This window comes from Nannobrachium achirus (assembly GCF_963921795.1).
Source record: "Nannobrachium achirus genome assembly, chromosome: 11".
NCBI lineage: Eukaryota > Metazoa > Chordata > Actinopteri > Myctophiformes > Myctophidae > Nannobrachium > Nannobrachium achirus.
Genome location: NC_137820.1, coordinates 15,161,885 through 15,182,059, shown reverse-complemented (window position 1 = coordinate 15,182,059; position 20,175 = coordinate 15,161,885). Strand labels below are relative to the sequence as shown.

Below are 20,175 nucleotides of genomic sequence, written 5' to 3'. Positions count from 1 at the left end.
TCCTGAGTGTTCATTTAACTCTCAGAGTTACAAATCCATATATTTACACAGAGGATTTTAAATAATCCTGTAAATTCCTTCATAAAACATATATTTTTTAACAGGGACATTTATTTTAAAACATTTGTCTTCTTGAAAGCATTAGCAAAGTTGATGAATTATGCCTACTCCAGTTGGGCAGTAAGTTTGTTTTGATCCACTTGTATGATTCAAATACACCTACCGAATGTGTAATTATTACCTGCATCAAAACTGTGAATGATAATCAGTCATTTGATCACAGCTTATATTGTTTGTTTGTTTTTTACTCGCCAATTAAACAGAAATAATTTCTTGTTGGCTGTCTGTTAAGCCTAATGTTTAATTAAAGGTTTTACACCATGCATTTAAAAATAATTAATATAATATTGTTTATGTCCGTTTTTCAAAAGGCTTGAGGCCTAAATTACCACTCCTGAATACAGAGCCCCAGTCATTTCTGCCTGGCTTTCAGAGCATTTTCAGCTGCAGTACCACCTTGCCCTGAGTGGTGAGGACTGCGCTATTGAGCCAGTTTTGGCCTCACACTCCTCCCCACCTCCTGCTCAGCAGGCCTGCCCACCCCTCCCCAACCCTCTCCCAGCTCCTCCCATCCTCCTTCTCAGGCCTGCCCAACCCCCACTCAGCACAGCACAGCACACAGCACATCAGTAGCAGTAGCAGTAGCAGTAGCAGTAGCGTGATATCTAAAGGTAACTCGAATGGTGCACGTCCCGGAAAAGAGGCTCTGTGATTGGCCAGGCGTCATTTGAGTGACAACTTTTTTTTGTGGCGATAAAGTTGAATTATTATCCATGATGGAGGTGTGCCATCTGAGGCGACCTTGAGCCCCGCAAGACACTGCCGTGTGATGTCACAAAAGGGACCTAAAATCAGACAGCCCGTCCTGAGATCTGCTTTCATAGATCCGCCCATAAACTTTGAAAGACACAATGGTTAGACATGGGACATGGGACTTTGTGAGGATAGAAGGTGCTGGTGAGACACCAAAAAAATAAATAGGAAAATGTTAAATTCATGGTGTATTCCCTTTAAATGCAATTCATTTTGAGTCTGATATATATTATTAGGCCTACACTACAGTTGTGCTAAAATTTTAAATGTTATAGTCAGGGTTCATTCCTCTAAATTAAATACATGAAAGTCACTGAATGCACTTACCAGTAGGCCTAAATGAACTAGACCAGGTCAACCTGGTTGTGCCAGACCCCGGTTCTGCCAACCCCCTGTCTGTCATCATCATTTATGACATCATGCCTTTTGTAGGCATGTCATCATCATGTCATCATCATATATACCCTTTATATAGAAAACCCGGACAGACCGACATTTGCTTATGTAGGCCTACCCATTTCATGGGTCTGGCAATAATAATAATACTGTAATACACAAGATGTGTAACTTATGGTTATGGATTATAAATAAATAATATAAGCTATATGCATCCACAAGGGATCAAGTCTTCAGCCTATATTTGTTTTTGGGGGTAAATACAGTACTTGAGATTTTATTGCGAGACATTGATAGTTAAAGCATCAGACGAGCCTTCCATGTCGCTTCCAGTCATCCCGGTTCTCCATTTAAGATGGTCCATTTAAAGCTGTTGCATGCCATATTCACACAACTTTTGTTTTGTCCTATAATGTAATGTAGGCCTATATGCCTAGGCAATATGACCACAATAAACCATTGATTTCTATAATTCAATGATTGGCTGTCCATTATGTATCTCTGATGTGAATATTAAGACTCTCATTTAAAGGAGTAGTTCACCCCCAAAATTACATTTTTTTCTATTGATTACTGACGCCATGGAGACTTGAGTTCAATAATATTTTTTGTTATTTGTCGCATTCCTAAGACAAAAATTTTATTATAATAAATGTACCCCCATTGATTCCAGATTTGGGTCCCCATCCGGAATCAATGGGGGTAAATTCATTGTAATCAAATTACTATCTTAGGAATGCGACAAAAAAATATATAAATATTATTGAACTCAATTATCCATGCATGGCGTCAGTAGGCCTCGTCAATAGGAAAAAAAAGTAATTTTACTCCTTTAACTTCAACTACATAGAGGCCTAGCTAATGTCACTGCCATATTTTGCCCATTGCCCCGTTGTTGTTGGTTTGTTTTTGTTGATATTTTTCTTCCTTTGATTTATCCTTTGCTATTCTTTGAGGAATAAATAATGAAGTCATCAGTGTTGTCAGTGCCCATGCACTGAGAACAGGCACATTAGCGTGTTGCAAAGTCGACAAAACAAAACAACACTTTTTAATTGGAATGTCATGTCACACAATGTAGGCCTATAATGCTTTTTGGAAAACAGCAACAAATACAAATGATATGATAGTCTATTTGGACAATATCATTTTTTTCTTTCTTTTGGTACACTCCCCCTCCAACAAGTTGAATATCTAACACGGAGGGCGGCAGCCACCAATCTCCCGCGGGGCCAGACAGAGTGTAATCGCTGCGCTGATTGGTGAACTAAAATTAACCCCTGTGTGAAGGAAGGCAAGCGCTGCGTGTTTAAAGCGTTAGATGTTGTCACTTGTCAATCTCATTTGCCAATGAAAATCAGTTTAATGACATGCCCACCCGTGATGAAACGCGCCGCTCCCTCCTCCTTCAGAAACACCCCCTCTCTGGTCTCTCCCACGATCACAACCCCACAGTCCCAGCAAGGATATATAGCCAAGACAGTACATGTATCATTTGTGCTGCTCAGATGCAGCAGCACGCATAGGCGTAATTTCAGAAAGACAAAAAAAAGTTTCTAAAATAGTGGATGTACAAGCTACCAAGGCATCGCCAAGCGACGCACTGAGAGCTTGTCGATCCACCACTATTTGTTTGGAGAAATTGTTTGAAAGGGTTCGCCTATAATCTAAAATGAGAATGAGAATCTGCTAAATCATTTCAGACTTGGGGGACAATAGGCATCAAATAACTTGAGGATTTTGAGGTTAAATGTGACTCGTGAGGCGATGGCAACTGCCCTAAATGACGCCTCCCCACTCCCCAGTCCCATGCGAGCACGTGAGATTAAAGACTCTTGCAAACCTTTAAACACAATATGCTCAAAGTGGGATTAAGGTTAATTACTTACATGAGCTGCGTTGGAAACTGCGATGAGCCGTGCTGCCACAACAGGACCAACACCACTAAGGTCTGTATCCTGCAGGTATCCATCATCGTGAAAGGGAAATTCCCTCCACCAAAAAAATGAGAGCCAGCAGAGCACCGGTCCGGTCCGCCGCCCGCCCGTCCGTCACGCGCCGGTCAGCCAGCAGCGTGAGTAGCGTGACTGTCTACTCTGCGAGATTATAACCAGAGCTGACGCCTCTAATGTGATCAACACACAGCCACGCTCTAACAGGTACTGTGGCTATTACAGTCTCTCTCTCTCTCTGTGGCTATTACAGTGTGTGTGTGTGTCTCTCTCTCTCTCTCTCTCTCTCTCTCTCTCTCTCTCTCTCTCTCTCTGTCTCCCCAATCTTTATCTCATTCGCTGTCTCCCTCCCTGTCACACACCCTACCAACCTCAGTACTGTGTAGCCTACTATCTTTCTGTATTTCCCTCACTTTCTCTCTCTCTCTCTCTCTCTCTCTCTCTCTCTCTCTCTCTCTCTCACTGTCTGTCTGTCTGTCTGTCTGTCTCCTATCTTTATCTCTCTCGCTGTCTCCCTCTCTGTCACACACACTCAGTGCTGTGTACTATTCTGTATTTCACTCACTCACTCACTCACTCACTCACTCCCCCCCCCCCCCCCACCCACCCCCCCTTCTCGCTCCCTCTCTCTCTCTCTCATATCTATTTCTCTCTTGTCTCTTGAGCATATGGGAGCTACAAAACGTATTTCCCCTCCCCATGACAGAGAAACACCTGCTATATTATAGGCAGAGGTCTGACCGACCGAAGGCTCCTCCAGACATAGGAGAGCGTGTAGTGTAGCCTACACTGGTGGAATACAGATGCAGCCCCTCAGCCCCCAGCCCCAGAGTGAAGGGAAAATTTACTGGCTTTGATGGGACACTCTTTGTCAATCACTATCAATTCTCCTGACAGACTGAGTGACAGCAAGCAGAGGAAACCGCTCCTCACCGGGGGAACCACAGTGCTTGGGTGATAGCCTATATTGATTTCATACTTGCAATGGAGAACCCAGAGAGCAGGGGCGTCACAAGGGGGGGGGGGGGGGGGGGGGAGTGGGACTGAGTTATAGGGCCCAAGATGGAGGGGCTGTAATTATTTTATACTTTAGCGAAAAATAGCAGATATACAAGCTCGCAGCGCGGCACAGAGTGCCGCGCTGCAAGCTTGTAGATCTGCTATTTTTGAAAAGTCGTGAAAATGTGTGCAAATCTTTGAATATATATATATATATATTTATATAAGTGAACATGTAACTCACATTTTGCTTCTGGGGGGGTCCCCCCTGGAAATAAATATTTTGAGATGGGGGTCCGTGACCAAATACATATCATTTTGGGGGTCCTTCACATGAAAATATTTGAGCACCACCGACTCCGCACAAATTCTCACGATTTGCAGATCTACAAGCTCGGTGCCGTGCTGTGAGCTTGTATATCTGCTATTTTTCAATAGTTAAAGCACAAAATGTGAGTGAATCCTTGTACCCAGGGCCCAGAATTGGGTGTGACACCCCTGCCGGAGAGCCCTGTATAAGGGGGAGTGAGGGGCCTATATAGCACAGAATAAAAACAAATCCTATTACTTTAAAACGCTGTCAAGGCCGACTCGCCGACCGTGCAGCATGCACATCGCTGAACCCCCGGCTCTCTCTCGAGGACGGGAGAGATAAAAATCATGTGCTTATCGTATCGTTTCAATTTACACCAAAGTGCATCAACATTCAACATCGGAATGATTGCATAACGACCTAATGAGTGCATACATAGACCTGCAGTGTGTGTGTGTGTGTGTGTGTGTGTGTGTGTGTGTGTGTGTGTGTGTGTGTGTGTGTGTGTGTGTGTGTGCGTGTGTGCGTGTGTGCGTGTGTGTGTGTGTGTGTGCGTGTGCGTGTGTGCGCGTGTGTACATACATAATAGAGACCTGGAGGAAGGACAGGGTAGTACAAGCAGGATGCTTGGGGATTTGGTTATCAATCGTCGCCTAGCAACCACACACCATCTCGCCGTGTCCTCTCACCCTCTCCCCTCCTCCCTTTTCCCCCTCTCTCTCTCTCTCTCTCTTTGTTTCCCTCACCCCACTCCACCCCCACCCCATACCACACCACACCACTCTCACTGTTGCTCATGCGGTCTCTCTTCAGTTTTTCATCCACTCACACTCCCCCCCCCCCCCCCCCTTCCATGTCTATGTCTTGATTTATACCTTTCAATTCTCAATCCTCTTCCCCCCCCCCCCCCCCCCCCCCCCCACTCCCCCCCCACTCCCCTTTCTTCCGTGAGGGATCCAGCAGCACTACCTTGGGAGTCATGTGAGGTTTGTTTGCAAGAGAGAGAGAGAGAGGAGAGAGGAGAGAGGAGGGAGAGAGGTATTGGAGAAGGGACACAATAGGCGAGTGGAAATGCTGAGAAGATAAGAGGGGAGGATAACGCCTCTCTCAGTACTTTCTCACAAAGTGGGGAGCATCTCCTATATGCCAGTCAACCTTTTCAGGCCGCGACCCCCAAAATAATCATATTTGAACTGGGGACCCCCCCCCCCCCCCCCACACACACACACACACACACACACACACACACACACACTGACAAGCACTAAGAGTTGAGGCATTACATTTTGTATAAAATGGTTCTATTGTGAAAATAGCTGATCTACATGCTCACAACGCCTCGCAACGCGAGGAGCTATTTTCACAATTTCTGCCTCTAACATTTGACAATTTGGCCAACGTTTATTTCATTTTAGAGGTATTAAAAAGTCCTCAAATTGTCACTTTAAAAGCGTGCAGGTACCCTCTATACACTTATACTGTATGTTGGTTTGTTTACTGTTGAGGAGAAAACAATGTTGCACATTAAGTTCATCAATCATCTGGGGACCCCCCACAATAATTTGCCCCTCCGACCCACAGGTTGAGAACCACTGCTGTATACAACCAGGAGGAGGTGTCAGATTAACGTCTGTGCTGCAACACCTCAAAGGAGGGCATGTGAAGACATTATTTTGGAATGAATCCATCAGTTTTCTTGAGAGCCCTTGACATTTTGTAGTTTACAAAAGGATATATAGCCAAGTACATGTATCATTTGTGCTGCTCAGATGCAGCAGCACGCACAGGCGTAATTTCAGAAAGACATAGGGGGTGTAAAAAAAAAAGTTTCTAAAATAGTGGATGTGTGGATAGTGAATAGTGGACAAGCTCTCAAGGCTGAGAGGTTTTAAATGGAATTTCTGTCAACTTTTAGAGAAAGGCTGCTTTTACGTGAGGCTAAATTGGATTTGATATAAAACAGCAATATAGGTGACCAAAGACAGACATGGGTACAGTTTAATTATGACCATTGCACAAGTTACCAGCAACATTGGCTTGAACACAGGCTTGAAGTTAGTTGTAATGGCCCTCATTGTTATTGGATAGAAGATACTGCCACCTGGAGGTTATACGTTGTAGTCACAAGGTAGTCACAAGCAAACTCCACTAGTCCAGTGGTTCTCAACCTGTGGGACCCAGGGGGGTCCCCAAAATAGTTTGGGGGTCCCCAGATGTTTAGCTAAATGTTAACATTATTTTCTCACTCAACAGTAAACAGACCAACATACAGTATATGGGTATCTGCACATTTATAAAGTGACCTAAAATGACCTATATACATTTTATTAATACAAAATATGAATGCAACAAATGAATCATTAAACATGAAATCATGATTTTAAGGATCCAATGCCTGGTTGTCTCAGTTGCTAAAGTGCTTGCCTTTGTTGCACAAGGTCCTGGCCTTGACCCGGGCACTGCCAACTCATTACATGGATTAGGTAAACTGTGTGGTAAGTAACCTGCTGAGAGCTGATGGTGTTGTGCTCCATCTCCCAGGGGTCTCTGAAACTGGGATAGATGCCTTTATGTGTTCTCAGCTGATACAGACATTAAGCATCTCTGACCCACTTACTTACTTATTTTAAGGACCAATTATAATGATTTTTAATAGTGAGAAAACGCACATTATTTTTAATCACCTTTAATCTAATATGGGTCATTTTTGGAACTAAGTTCCCATATCACAAGGGTTGAAAAAGAACAACAGTAAGTCCACTCCATATTGCATGATTTAGAACTAATTTGCACGAATACCATTCTGCTGACGTGACTTCTGTCACACTACATGCTAGCAGCACAGATGAGAACAAAAGGTATTATTCTGTGCTTCACATTGGACAATAAGGGTGATCCTCTCCAGTTGTTGTGTTCTTTCAAATACATTATCAACTGACCCTAAGAATAACATGAATGTGTTTGTTTAATTGTCTTGATCTTGTGCGCCTGGATGGATCGGTCTCAGGATGCGATGTTGTGCAGGCAGTAATGTCTATAACGTCTCTGCTCTGTAACCAAACATGAGAGTCATTACTCGTTAGGCATGCTGTTCCGTATGAGCAGCCTTGAGTTACACCTATACATAGTATGGAGATTACTACAGTATGCTTTGTGTAACATAACACCTGGTCGCAGTCATTCCTCCCTCACCAATAATTCACAGTTAATGTGAATGTGCAAGAAAGAAAGAAAGACAGACAGACAGACAGTATCTACACCAGGGGTTCCCAAACCTTTTTGTCTCAGGGCACCCCAAATATGTTTTTAATCCGAGGCACCCCTACATTATCATTTTCACTAACAGCACCTTATATTTATAGCATATCGTCGTTGTTGGGTGGAAACCTTGTATGTCCAAAACCGTTTGTTTTGTATTTATCATCTATAAAATGTACTAGTGAAAACAGCCGATCTACAAGCATCGGCAGTTTTGTGCGACAGTCTTGTATGATGAGGCAGGGCTTTGCTTTACCAAAAGACGTACACATTTGAAACTTGGAGATACGAGGTTTCTGCCCGACAGTAACGAAATTTTAGTGATTATGTAGTGAGGAAAACGTTGAGATAATAGCCATTTTGGTTAGAACCGACTGAAAATAACTTTGTACTTCAAGTTTAAAATGATTTTTTTCAAGTGTCCAAATAAATTCCAAATATTATCAAATGATCTCGCGGCACCCCTGGACTGCCGTCGCGGCACCCCAGGGTGCCCTGTCACCCACTTGAAAACCCCTGATCTACACTACAGTATCTGTGTAATAGGTGTTGGCTTTCTCGGGCACTGTGATGTGAGTAAAATTTGCACGCACATTCCCACTATAGGTCAAGGAACAGATGCCACCCTTCTCACATTGGCCTGTTATAGCACCACCAGCGGGTCAACTTTTGCATAACACATTTTTGGAACAAAATGCCTCAAATCAGGCATGCAGAGTCCGATTGCCGTGAAAGGCCCAAGAACACGTGGCACCCTTTTCACATTGGCCTATTATAGCACCACAAGGAGGCCAAAAAAACGTACCTGACCTGCCGGAGACCTGTTCTCGGAAGAACACTGCTTCTAGTTTTTCCTTGATTTCTTTTCCCACTTTTCTTGCTATTCCTGCTTTTTTCCACTGCTTTTTTCCTACTTTTTCCTGGCTTGGCCACTTTATCGCTGCCTGCAGCTATATTTATTTAGAGTGTTCCAGTCAGGACATATGAAAGGAATTTCCAGCTGTATATATTATTCAAGTAATGGAGTTATGGAGCTCACTGCACACTTGTCCAATATTAAAGGCTTACATAATTATATAATACCGGTAGTTGACAAAGGAGTAAGGAGAAACTGAATTACAGAAATGTCTTTGCTTGTCATATAGTGCAATGTCATTTTGTTCCACAGGATGGCAGTCTAACACAAGGGAAGTTGGGGGTAGTGCTATCAACATAGACATGTTTATTATCATAGACCAGTGGTTCTCAACTCTGTGGTGGAAAAAGTACTCAAATGTTTTACTTAAAGAGGATGGTGCCATAGTTTTGTACCTTTTCTGGTTTTCATGTGTCTAGGAGGTTGACAGTATTTCATTAGACCCCCCTGGTGTGGTTGTTATGAGCAATGATGTATTCTCTTTGTATTTTGGGTTTCTATCTTGAGAATATACTGTATTCATTATTCAGTCTGGCCTATTTTTCAGATAAGTGAATTCGCTGCCTGCTCCTGTCTGAGTGACGTGACTCAGTTTCCATCCTTCTTTAGAAGTACAAGTTTTGTCTTCTAGGTGAAGTGAACTTATTACTTGTAACCTTCATTTTAAAGTTATACATCTCATTACATTTTACTGTGTGTGTGTGTGTGTGTGTGTGTGTGTGTGTGTGTGTGTGTGTGTGTGTGTGTGTGTGTGTGTGTGTGTGTGTGTGTGTGTGTGTGTGTGTGTGTGTGTGTGTGTGTGTGTGTGTGTGTGTGTGTTACTGTTTTGGAATTACATTATGTGACTGTTAATTGGGGGCGGCCATAGCTGAATTGTTAGTGAGCCTGCCTAGGACTTTGGAGGTCCGAAGTACGATTCCGGCAAAGAAAGTGTAACTGCTTGTCCTCCTCCGAAGAAAACGGAGGCGGATGAAAAGCTACCAGCTCAGCTGGTTCGTGGACAATCACATGGTTTTAACAGAACCTATTAACACCATTAATAAACCTCATGCACTCCGGGTCTATCGGCCAACAAAATGGTTTTGAAATTCAGGAGATTTAAACTTCAAGGGGCTCAAATGGTGGGCAAAACAGACTGTCTAGCACCACCCCCAAGTCCCAGGCCGGGAAAAGGGATCTAGTAACCGGTTTAAGCTAGCCTGGGCTTAGCCTGATAAATCAGTCTGCACATTACCACCCCCTGTTGGTGGGTGGTGTGTAGTGTGGACTGACCCCGGAGATTAATTATTTTATTTCGGTCTCGCCTTAAGAGCGGGCGAATTGAATGGGCCAATCAGGGCTGTAGACTTCGGGCACGTTGGTTGGCTGGTTGGCACCGATCTATGCGACGCGAGGCAATGTGAGCATGGATCACTATTTCTGCCTCTGATATCTGACAATTTGGCCAATGTTTAATTTGTAATTTTAGAAGTATTAAAAAGTCCTTAAAGTGTCACTTTAGAAATGTGCAGATACCCTCTATACTTAAACACTTAAACCTTTTGTTGGTTTGTTTACTGTTGAGTGAGAAAACAATGTTGCACACTGAGTTCATCATCTGGGGAGCCCCCAAAATAATTTGGCGACCCCCCAGGGGGTCCCGACCCACAGGTTGAGAACCACTGCCTTAAGGTATGCTACAGTTCAATCTGAGAGTGACACTCAGTCCAGCTCCAAACCAAATCAGCAGACGGATATGAGGTAAGAATTGTATTAAATGTTGGTCTTAATGTCAAAGTATCTGTAGTTAAAGTTGTATACAGAACAAAGGCCAACTCACTCAAGCATGTGGAATAGAAGCTCTTCTTTATATTTATTCTTTAGACTTGGGGGAAACAGCCGTTTTTTTACAGCACAATTTGCATATTATCTGAACACATCCTGTGTACAACCACAAAACCATAACATTGGATTCTTTGTTTTTACACTGAGTGAAAAACAAGACAATTTTACAAGCATATCTCTATACAGTCAGCATACAGATAAATCTATACATACTCTGTCTCTTTTTAAACATAATCTGGAAGCAAAATATACTGACAAACCATCAACGAAACATGCAACATCCAAAACAGAAAGGACTTAGACAACTATCGAAAGTTGAATAGTATTTTTTCCGCATTTTCGTGTTATTTCAGCCATTTTTCTCAAATGGTTCCACAGACGGTCATCAGTTTGACAGCACACGGTTTGATAACACAGTCAAATCCCCTTTACATGACTAAAGACACGCATTGCTGTACAATTATAGACTTCACTTTTGTGATTTTGTTTTATTTTAAATCTTTTGACACTCACATGCTCAAACCTTGGACAATAGAAACATTCAACCTTTTGTAGAAAATAAATACTGTTATGTACACAGATCAAATGACTCAAGTCACATTCACACACATACATACTGTACATACAGCCCAACCCCCAGAGCAACGACAAAAATGAATGGTTCCACAATTACAAGCAACGGTTGATCTGAACAAACAGTACTGTAATTCTGCTTGACAGAATTATCATGATGAAACACGAGGGATCGAAAAGCAGTGACCACGGTATCGAAAGGATGTATTTTTTTTACCGTGTGTTTGTACACAGACTGTATGTGTGTGGTGTGCAATGGGCGATTGTGCATTGTATTTATGAAGGCAGGAAGTGTCTGCTTTTTTTTTTTCTTTTTTTTGCCACTTAGATATGAAATGTTCAGTACGGTATTTACATCTCCCTTCACATATACCGCAATTTGATTCGTTTTCACGGACAAAGAGCTAATCCCGTTTACACAGACACCTGGACTTGCATGTCATGACACGAACGAGAAAAATTAAAACAATGTAATACTAAAGTGCACAATCATGGTGTACATGTTAACTGCTGTTAACAACAACATTATATTTTCAAATGAATAATAAAAAAAAAATCTCTGTATATAGCTATAATTCATATTTTCCTTTGATTTACAAATTAAAAATTGTAATTATTTTCATAAGATACATATTTTCAGACTTTGCTCACAGATGTGACATTAAATTCGGAAAACAAAATGCATTCAAACACATTTATGTTGCATAGAATTACTTAAACGGAACCGATGGGTTTGTAATAACGTTGGCACAACAAAATGAATTTCCTGTAAAATCAACCGCTTTTTCTTCTTTTCTTTTTTTTTTTGTCTTTGCTATAAGAGCGCAAGTGACATCTTGACTCAAGGTCAGTGTTTGCTGCCTCGACTATTCGCTCAGATTCCAAAAAAGAAATTGCATATGCCCTGTGATATGCCTAAACACACTTTGACTGTAGATCAGATAGGGGCCCCCTGATGGCGCTGTTCTGATTACGGTTGATATGGTGGCAGAACTCATTGCCGGATGAACGCGTGAGCAGCCCGTTATGCGTCAGTAAGGAGCTCTAGCCCTGTATGGAAATACAGTGGTCCTCTGCACTGTTTTGAACGACATGACAACTGAACCCCCCCGCGGGATCAGGGAGAGAGCTTTGGTCACAGGCAGTGAAGAAAGGCTGGATCACTGTGCTTGCAACAAGCGTCACAGACACAGAACAGCATAAAGAGCCTACAGCATACAGCCAGGTAGACACCATAACCTGATGGACGTTTCACTGATAATAACAACTGACTGTTGGATCTTTTGATGTCATGTTGTTCTTTTTTTCCCTTTCTTTCTTTTTTTTTTACATTTCAGATAAACCACAGACGAGGCGTGGCAATGAAAATGCAGACAGAAAACGGAGAGCCAGACGATGCTGTCATAATTAGGCAAAGGACATGGGGATATATCTACAGTACCTGTGGTTGTGACACACGTTTTGAATTACAGACACATTCCAAACCAGAATACCAGAGCAATTCCTCAGTGAAATAAACCAAGGCATAGCACAAGACTATCAGTCTCGAAATGACGCGTGTTTACAAGAAACACGAATATTTTATCCAAATCTCGTCATACTGCAGGTGGCCTGTCACACTCGGCATGCGACGCGGTGCTTTTCAACACTTGCTTCACAACGAAGCGTGCCAGGGAGACGAAGAACCTGACCTTCAAAAATCAAAGCCCTGTTCAATGTCTAGTGTTGTAAAGCCATGATGGACCAAACCAAGCTTAAGATTCCACACTGTAGGTCCACATTCACGTAACTGACCATAAACCTGGACCAGAAAAGGGGAGTCTATAGCGGATTGTCAGTGCACCATCCACAGCCTCAGCCTCAGAGAGAATATTTCATGATATATAATCTACATGACAGACAGTGGCTGTAGAGACTAGGACAGTGCATATTTATAATCTGTGTTTATATATATTCTGTGTGTATAATATATATATATATATATTCTGATAACTTTGTATCTTATATAAATATCACACTGTACAGTGCAAGTCTCTGATATGATCTATAATATTTGCCTGTGTGATATCTACAGTCTAAACAATGTACATTGGCTGTAGCCACCTGCATATGCCATGGCCATTGTTAGCTTTCTGGCTCCACTCTACATAGAATCTTTATATAAAACTTAAAAGACTATAATACAGTTAGACATGACGCATGCCTTCACAATCCAATATTTCAAGACCACAGACAAATCCACATATAAACCACAATCATCATCTGGGAGTTAAAATAAAGCGACAATTTTCTTATGAAGAAAACGCAATCTTGTTGTGTTAGATGCATGAATCTGTGATAATAACCTGTTACCACGTACGTCATGCCCTTCTAACGACATTACACGCATGTATGTTAGCCATAGTGGCACAGCACAAACAAACAAGGCTCATACTGCACGAATGGACAAAGCGCGAAACACGTTGAGTTGTTGCTGTCGAGTCAGTATTGATGCCCGTTGCAGTGTTTGCATACTACAGGCCGGGGGCCACGGCCAACAGATAGATGTTCCACGCGGTGAGGAAGGGGTGGACGTGTTCATTGGCAGTGTCAGCCTGAGCAGGATACGGATAAGGAGTGTAATCTACTCCTTCTAAACTCATCGTCATGAAGTACAAAATAACAACGCGCTTTCGTCCATCCATCCATCAGTCAACTCCAACCATTTCTCCCCCACCCCGCCTCTGCATCTTTTTTTCTTCTCTTTCTCGTCACGTCGTCACATAATCTGAGCAGGAACAGTCCTGGGTTTGTCCTTTCGTTGATGCCTGGTGAACCTCGTCCGACCCGACCTGTCGCGCTCCTCAGGGGTTGGTCAGAGTGGAGCTGACCAGCAGTTTGTGCCAGCTGACCACTCTCTTCCTCATGTCCACCTTGTCCAACCAGATGTATGCCTCCCCGATCAGCGTCTTCTTCACGAACTTCCCCCCGTTGGAGACCAAGAACAGCTGTGGAATCAGGAACATGCATAGAATGTTAGAGAGGCAGGGGCTGAAATGTCTAAAAGGGCCTTTTGGTGGAAATATTGAAATAGCAGACCTCCAAGCTCACAACGCGTCGCTGCACGGCGCGTTGTGAGCTTGGAGGTCGGCTATTTTCGGTGCATATCAAGTCAATACTGGAGATGTGGCGTAACGGCATGGATTTCTACACAGAGAGGGCAATTCTTTCAACATAAGATGCTGCATTCAAGTTCAGGAGAGTATGGACAATGCTATTCTCTTGAAATGCTGCCTTCAGGTATGGCATGGAAAGAGGGCATTTGCATTTCTTTCACCAAAGTAAAAACTGCATTAATGGTCTGGAGAGGACACTTTTTACAGACGGATAAAAGGGCAGGGGCTCAAGCCCCCTTTGATGGCTATGTGTGCACATGCCTGTGTGGAATACAATCATTTGATCACCCACTGCTGTCCAATTGTCTGTTTGCGAAACCAGCAGTGCTTTGTTGGTTCACACACTATAACGCAGCAAATACAATTATGCTCCGCTGAGCGCAGCTCACAAGCACAGGCCTAAACACACAGCCGTCAATTTTAACTTCAACTCACATAGTGTAACATTCTCAATAAAAAAACTAATATTTATTTTCACATTAACCTCTCCACATATTGTAAATGTGTTGTGTGACCACTTCTCTATATACTATTGTTATTCATGAGCATGGGCGGAAATATAGGGTACGCCTGGTAGCTAAGGCACCCAGTTATAGACAGTTCTCCCTCATCTGAGTCGTCTCACTCATCCACATTCCTGCTACTTTGCCGATTTTCACACCTTACTCCCATAGAAATGCAAATGTAGGCACCCCATTGAATAGAGAAAAATTAACGCCCATGTTCATGAGTGTCTGCCGGTATCGGCTCCCTACACTCCCGCCAAAATGACACAGGCATTCACAGGTGCTTTGGAACTGGAAATGTATTTTTTCTGCGAGTGAATTCATACAATCTTTGCAGAAATAGTTTGGTATTTTCTAACTTTGACAAAGTAACTTAATTTGCAATTGAATTGCTCAAAACAACAATAATGGTAAACATTACGTGCGATGATGATGTAACCCCCCCCCCACTGGCTCCTGTGTTGTATTTTTGCAAGTTTAAGACGGTGTGCACAAACTGATTCTTTGTCTGTACCAGGGCAGGAATTTCATGGAGGCCATGAAGGCCATGGCCGCCGTTGCCCCTCAGTTTGGTCTTGGTAAATAAATGGTAAATGGTGCATTTATATAGCGCTTTTATCCAAAGCGCTTTACAATGTGCATTACATTCACCCATTCACACACACATTCATACACCGGTGGAGGTGGAAACCATGCAAGGCACCAACCAGCTCACCGGTGGCAACTTGGGGTTCAGTGTCTTGCCCAAGGACACTTCGACATGTAGACAGGAGAAGCTGGGATTTGAACCGCTGACCCATGGAGCATTGGCCAACCCACTCTACCTCCTGAGCTACAGCCAGCCGGTCTTGTGCCCCTCAAACCAATAGCATAACCTGAGGCCACAGTGGCCTTAATGCCCCAGGCCAGCTGACTGTACCACTTTCTCCTCTGTCTCTTTCTGGTCAATATATAGACAGTAGACACCAGTGTCTCTTTCTTGTCATGTAGACACCAGTGTTTTTTTGTTGAGATTCTGAAATCTTAACTCCCCCAAGTCCCCATCTTTAAACCAATCCAGTGACTTTGATTGATGCAGGGCTGAGCATGGATCAGTTTCTAAATACGATTAGGTTATCATCCCTAACCATTAAATTCAACAAATTCTTTCAATGGACTAAAATCTTATTTTATTTGATAGCCTTCCTGCCCTGGCATTTGGCCTTTGTGCCCTCAAAAAATGGACAACACCAAAGGCCAAGTGGCCTTGCCCCTAAAATGACGAAATTCCATGCCTGGTCTGTACTATCCTTTACTCAGTCATGCGCAACTGTTGCAAGACAATTATAGTGCCTTCAGCCTAGTTTTTAGCTCACCACATGTTGAGCCATACCTGTATGGAGTGTCCAGTTGGGTTAAGAGGGAACCTGAATGTCTCATTGAAGGAGGGCTCTCGGTCATGTCGACACACCCGGGTCTTCTTCTTGATGACTCTCTTCTGAGTGGCCACATTCACCACGTACAGTTTCACGTACAGGTCTGAAGGACAGAGGAATTAAAGAAAAAATGATTCAATGGAGAAATGTGTTGGACTCAAAATGCACTTAAATTTACCACTTGTAGACAAACTTTTTTTTTTAAATGCCCTGTTTTTAGGCTGTTTTCGCTATTCATCGTACAATGAAGTATATTGTAGGGCTAAGTGGTGAATCTTTCATAAACATTCACATTGAATGAAGGTAGTGGTGGAGAAAGTACTAATTTTTTTTTACTTGAGTAAAAGTATCAATACTGCAATGTAGAAATACTCCATAAGGGTGCACACATAGCAAAATATGGTCGCCCTTGGATATTGGTGCGCGGCTGACTAAAAACGCAGTGAGCGCATTCTGTCCCAAAGCCAGTGCCGCGCCTGTCAGTCACTTCCAGAACCCTCCCCATTCCGCCTTTGACTCACCCGCTTGGACAGAGGGGGGAAACCAGAATCTGCGTGGAGAATGTATCTGCTCCAGCATAAATGCAAGGTCGGCGCGGCACGCAGATATCCTCCACTGACATAAACCACCCCCTTCCCATTGAAATGCATTACGGAACGCGAATTCCACTCTCATAGGTACTTTGGTGATGCGACGCGTTGTGAGCTTGTAGATCGGTTATTTTCAAATAGCCAGGTATAGAATAAAGTGTGTTTTATAATGTAATCATTTATATCTGCAAAGTAACTAACTCAAGTTCTCAAATAATTGTAGTGGAGTAAAAGTACAATACCGGTATTTGCCTTTGAGATGTAGTGGAGTAGAAGCAAAAGTACTGTAAACTGGAAATACTGAAGTAAAGTAAAAATACCTCAAAAGTTAAGTAAGTGTACTTAGTTACTTTACACCACTGAATGAAGGACTGGCTTTACTCATTGATACCGACAAATGCACGCGCATTTCTGATGACCCAATCTGGCTAGCAATCGTCAAATAAAAGAGAAAAACAGCGCCCCCTCTCTGTTTTGTTCCTGTTCTTGAGAAACTACTGCTGACCTGGCAGGTGGTCTGGACTCTTGAATTTGTAGGTGATGTTTCTGCACTGGAGGACCTCCAACACCAGCTGGTCTCCCTCTGTCTTCATCTCATACTTCAGAGCCACCTTGATCTCCCCCATCACCTGGGTCTTACCACCTGGACCATATAAAAGAAGGAATGAGAGAGAGAGAGAGAGTGTGTGTGTGAATGTTTGTTTGTGCGTGCCTGTGTGTGTGTGTGTGTGTGCGTGCGTGTGTGCGTGCGTGTTAGGGGTGTATAGATATAGTAACTGAATCGAAAAATCTATTTTAATTTGCAATGATCTACAATATCGATATGCAAAAGCATAAATCGTACCGTTTTGGCTTTGTATCGAATCGGTATCGTTTTACAATGCAGATAGTGATACCGGTAATCGGTATTGAATCGTTTTGCAGTGCAAACAATTGATTGTATGGAAACTAAGTGTTTGTGCCATGTTTAGCAATTTTAAGAAGGAAAATTAAAAAGAGGTCTTCAATTACTTTTCCATTCCATATAGCTACTCTTGGTCTATCGATAAATGTGTGTAATCTCTGTGTACATGTATGACAAGGTGCGGGTTTGTCCATACCGGTATGTGTAATAATGTCCACGTATTTGCTAGAGAATCATAATAATAATAGATTTTTCCCTTAAAAACATGCACTATTGACACGTTTCACACAGATTTAATGTCTTTGCTAAATAGTGACTATATTATTAATATTTTAAATCATTGAATCGAACGTATATCGTCCATGTATCATATCGACAACCATGTATCGTGATGCGTATCGTATCGTTGTTAAAATGTATTGTTACACCCCTAGTGTGTGTGTGTGTGCGTGCACAGAGGTGGCTGCAGGTATGTATGGAGGCATAGGAAATGCATGCACTCCCCCTCTGCCGGTTTTGAATTATTCAGCAACTGCATATCGCTGATCCATGGCTTCCACCAAAATGAATCCAGGTCAGGGTGCATATCTCTGTCTCTGTCTCTCTGAGCTTTCTCTATCTCTCTTCCTCCCTCCAGTTTCAAAGGGGTTTCAGAAATAACTGCCTTATTAATCTGATTGTGGTTCAATCATTTGAAGGGGCTAAAGGCGGGCTAAAAGCCTGAACTCTTTGGGAAGCTAGTTGTGATGTTTTTTATCTGCTTATTGTAAGTCGCTTTGGATTAAAAGCGTCTGCTAAATGCCTAAACTGTAAACTGTAAACTGTAAACTAGTTGTGCACCACCATGGCAATGACCATCTGACCCCCTCTTCCTGGCTGTGCATGGTCTCTATCTCTTTGTGATGGAGTGAAACTGGAGCTAGGTGGGAGCCATCGTGACACCCAGGCTACATGAATCATAGATACAGTTATGACAGAGGGGAGGATAGTGTGACATCCACTTGTGCAAGACGAGTTTTGAGTCATTACGCAGCTCGAATAATTGTTTGTCAACAATAAGCACTTAATTGACCACTTGAGCACAACAGAGGAGATGAATAATAATGCACACAGGGATGTGTAGAGGTGGTTAAGCGATATAAGCGCCTCCATGAGAGATGCTTATTGCTGCAGATTAAATAAAACTGTTATGATTGAGAATGGCCAGCAGATGGGGGAATATAACCAGATAGCACACATCCTCTACAAGACTCCAGCTTCTCAGAACAGCATTATTGATCAGAATGCTCCGTGCTACTTGCCTTCGTTGTCTGGCGGTCCTAGTCGGCTCTTGTCGTTGCCGTTGGGAATGGTCTTACCGCTATGGAGAGCAAATTAGAACACGGTAGATTTCATGTGAAAGCAGTCCACGCAGAGGGATGTAATGTTAGTTAGCCCTGAACATTTCCTCCATACATGTACAGTATGTCAAAGACATTATTAGTAATTTTATGTATAGATTCATGTGTAGACCGATGGAGTCAATAATGATAATTAACAGAGATCACGCAGGAGTGATACAAGGTTTTCCTTGAGCTTCTGGAAACACCGGGGGCAATGTTTATATGTTTTGAAATGATATGGGCTTAAATTGGAGTGTAAACGGTCTGGTACTCAGGCTATGTGTAGTTGTTGTTGTATTTTTGTATTTTTGTTTAATATTATATGTCTGAAATAAAGGTTATCTAATCCAGTGGTTCTCAAAGTGGATTCCAAGGACTCCGTGGGTTCCTTTAGGGGGGTCTACATTGATCCATAAAAGTCTGTAACTCTGACAGTGTAGAAATGTATATGTCACCGCTAGATCGAGAAACAGTTAGATCGAGAACCGGAGCGCTCGTCGTGCGGCGCGGGGCGGAATGATAGCGCCTCACCCCACGGAGGTCAGGGTTAGGGTTAGGGTTAGAACGACAAAACGAGTGCTCTTACCACGATCTAACTGAGTTACCCAATCTAACTGTAACATATACACTGTCAGCAGGGGTGTCGCACCAAATTCTGGGCCCTGGGTACAAGGATTCACAGCGGGCCCCCCATGAATGTCGTAGGGGGAGGGGTTTTAACCCATTTAGACTGGGAACGCATTATTACGTGTTATTTTGTGCTTTAACTATTGAAAAATAGCAGATCTACAAGCTAGATTAGTTATTTTTTGAAAAATCGTGAACATTTGTGCAAGTCTTGGAATATTTCAAATCCTTCTAAGGTTTTTTGAAAAACCTATGTTTCTATTTCAGTGGTGCTCAAACTTTTTCATGTGAATTAGGACCCCCCCAAAATATGTATTTGGCCACGTACCCCCCATCTTAAAATATTTAGTTCCAGGGACCCCCCAGAAGCAAAAAAATAAATAAAAACAAAAACATATATTCAAAGATTTACACACATTTTCACGACTTTTCAAAAATAGCAGATCTACAAGCTCGCAGCGTGGCACTTTTCAATATGAAAATAATGAAGGC

General features: G+C 42.6%; 2 protein-coding genes across 2 annotated transcripts in view; both read right to left on the bottom strand.

Annotated features, from left to right (window-relative positions):
• The window catches only part of LOC308294849 (voltage-dependent calcium channel subunit alpha-2/delta-1), a gene marked incomplete at both ends in the record, with an annotated part of 206,923 nt that extends 203,682 nt beyond the window's left edge, over positions 1-3,241 (bottom strand). The window contains one exon of the mRNA XM_080737735.1: positions 3,159-3,241. Within this exon, the coding sequence (XP_080593861.1) occupies positions 3,159-3,241 (83 nt within the window). The remainder of the gene's footprint in view (positions 1-3,158) is intronic.
• Positions 3,242-13,947: 10,706 nt separating this feature from the next.
• The window catches only part of pclob (piccolo presynaptic cytomatrix protein b), a gene marked incomplete at both ends in the record, with an annotated part of 116,918 nt that continues 110,690 nt past the window's right edge, over positions 13,948-20,175 (bottom strand). Inside the window, 5 exon segments of the mRNA XM_080736883.1 lie at positions 13,948-14,091; positions 16,138-16,283; positions 17,276-17,413; positions 18,972-18,973; positions 18,975-19,034. Coding sequence (XP_080593009.1) covers positions 13,948-14,091; positions 16,138-16,283; positions 17,276-17,413; positions 18,972-18,973; positions 18,975-19,034 — 490 coding nt within the window.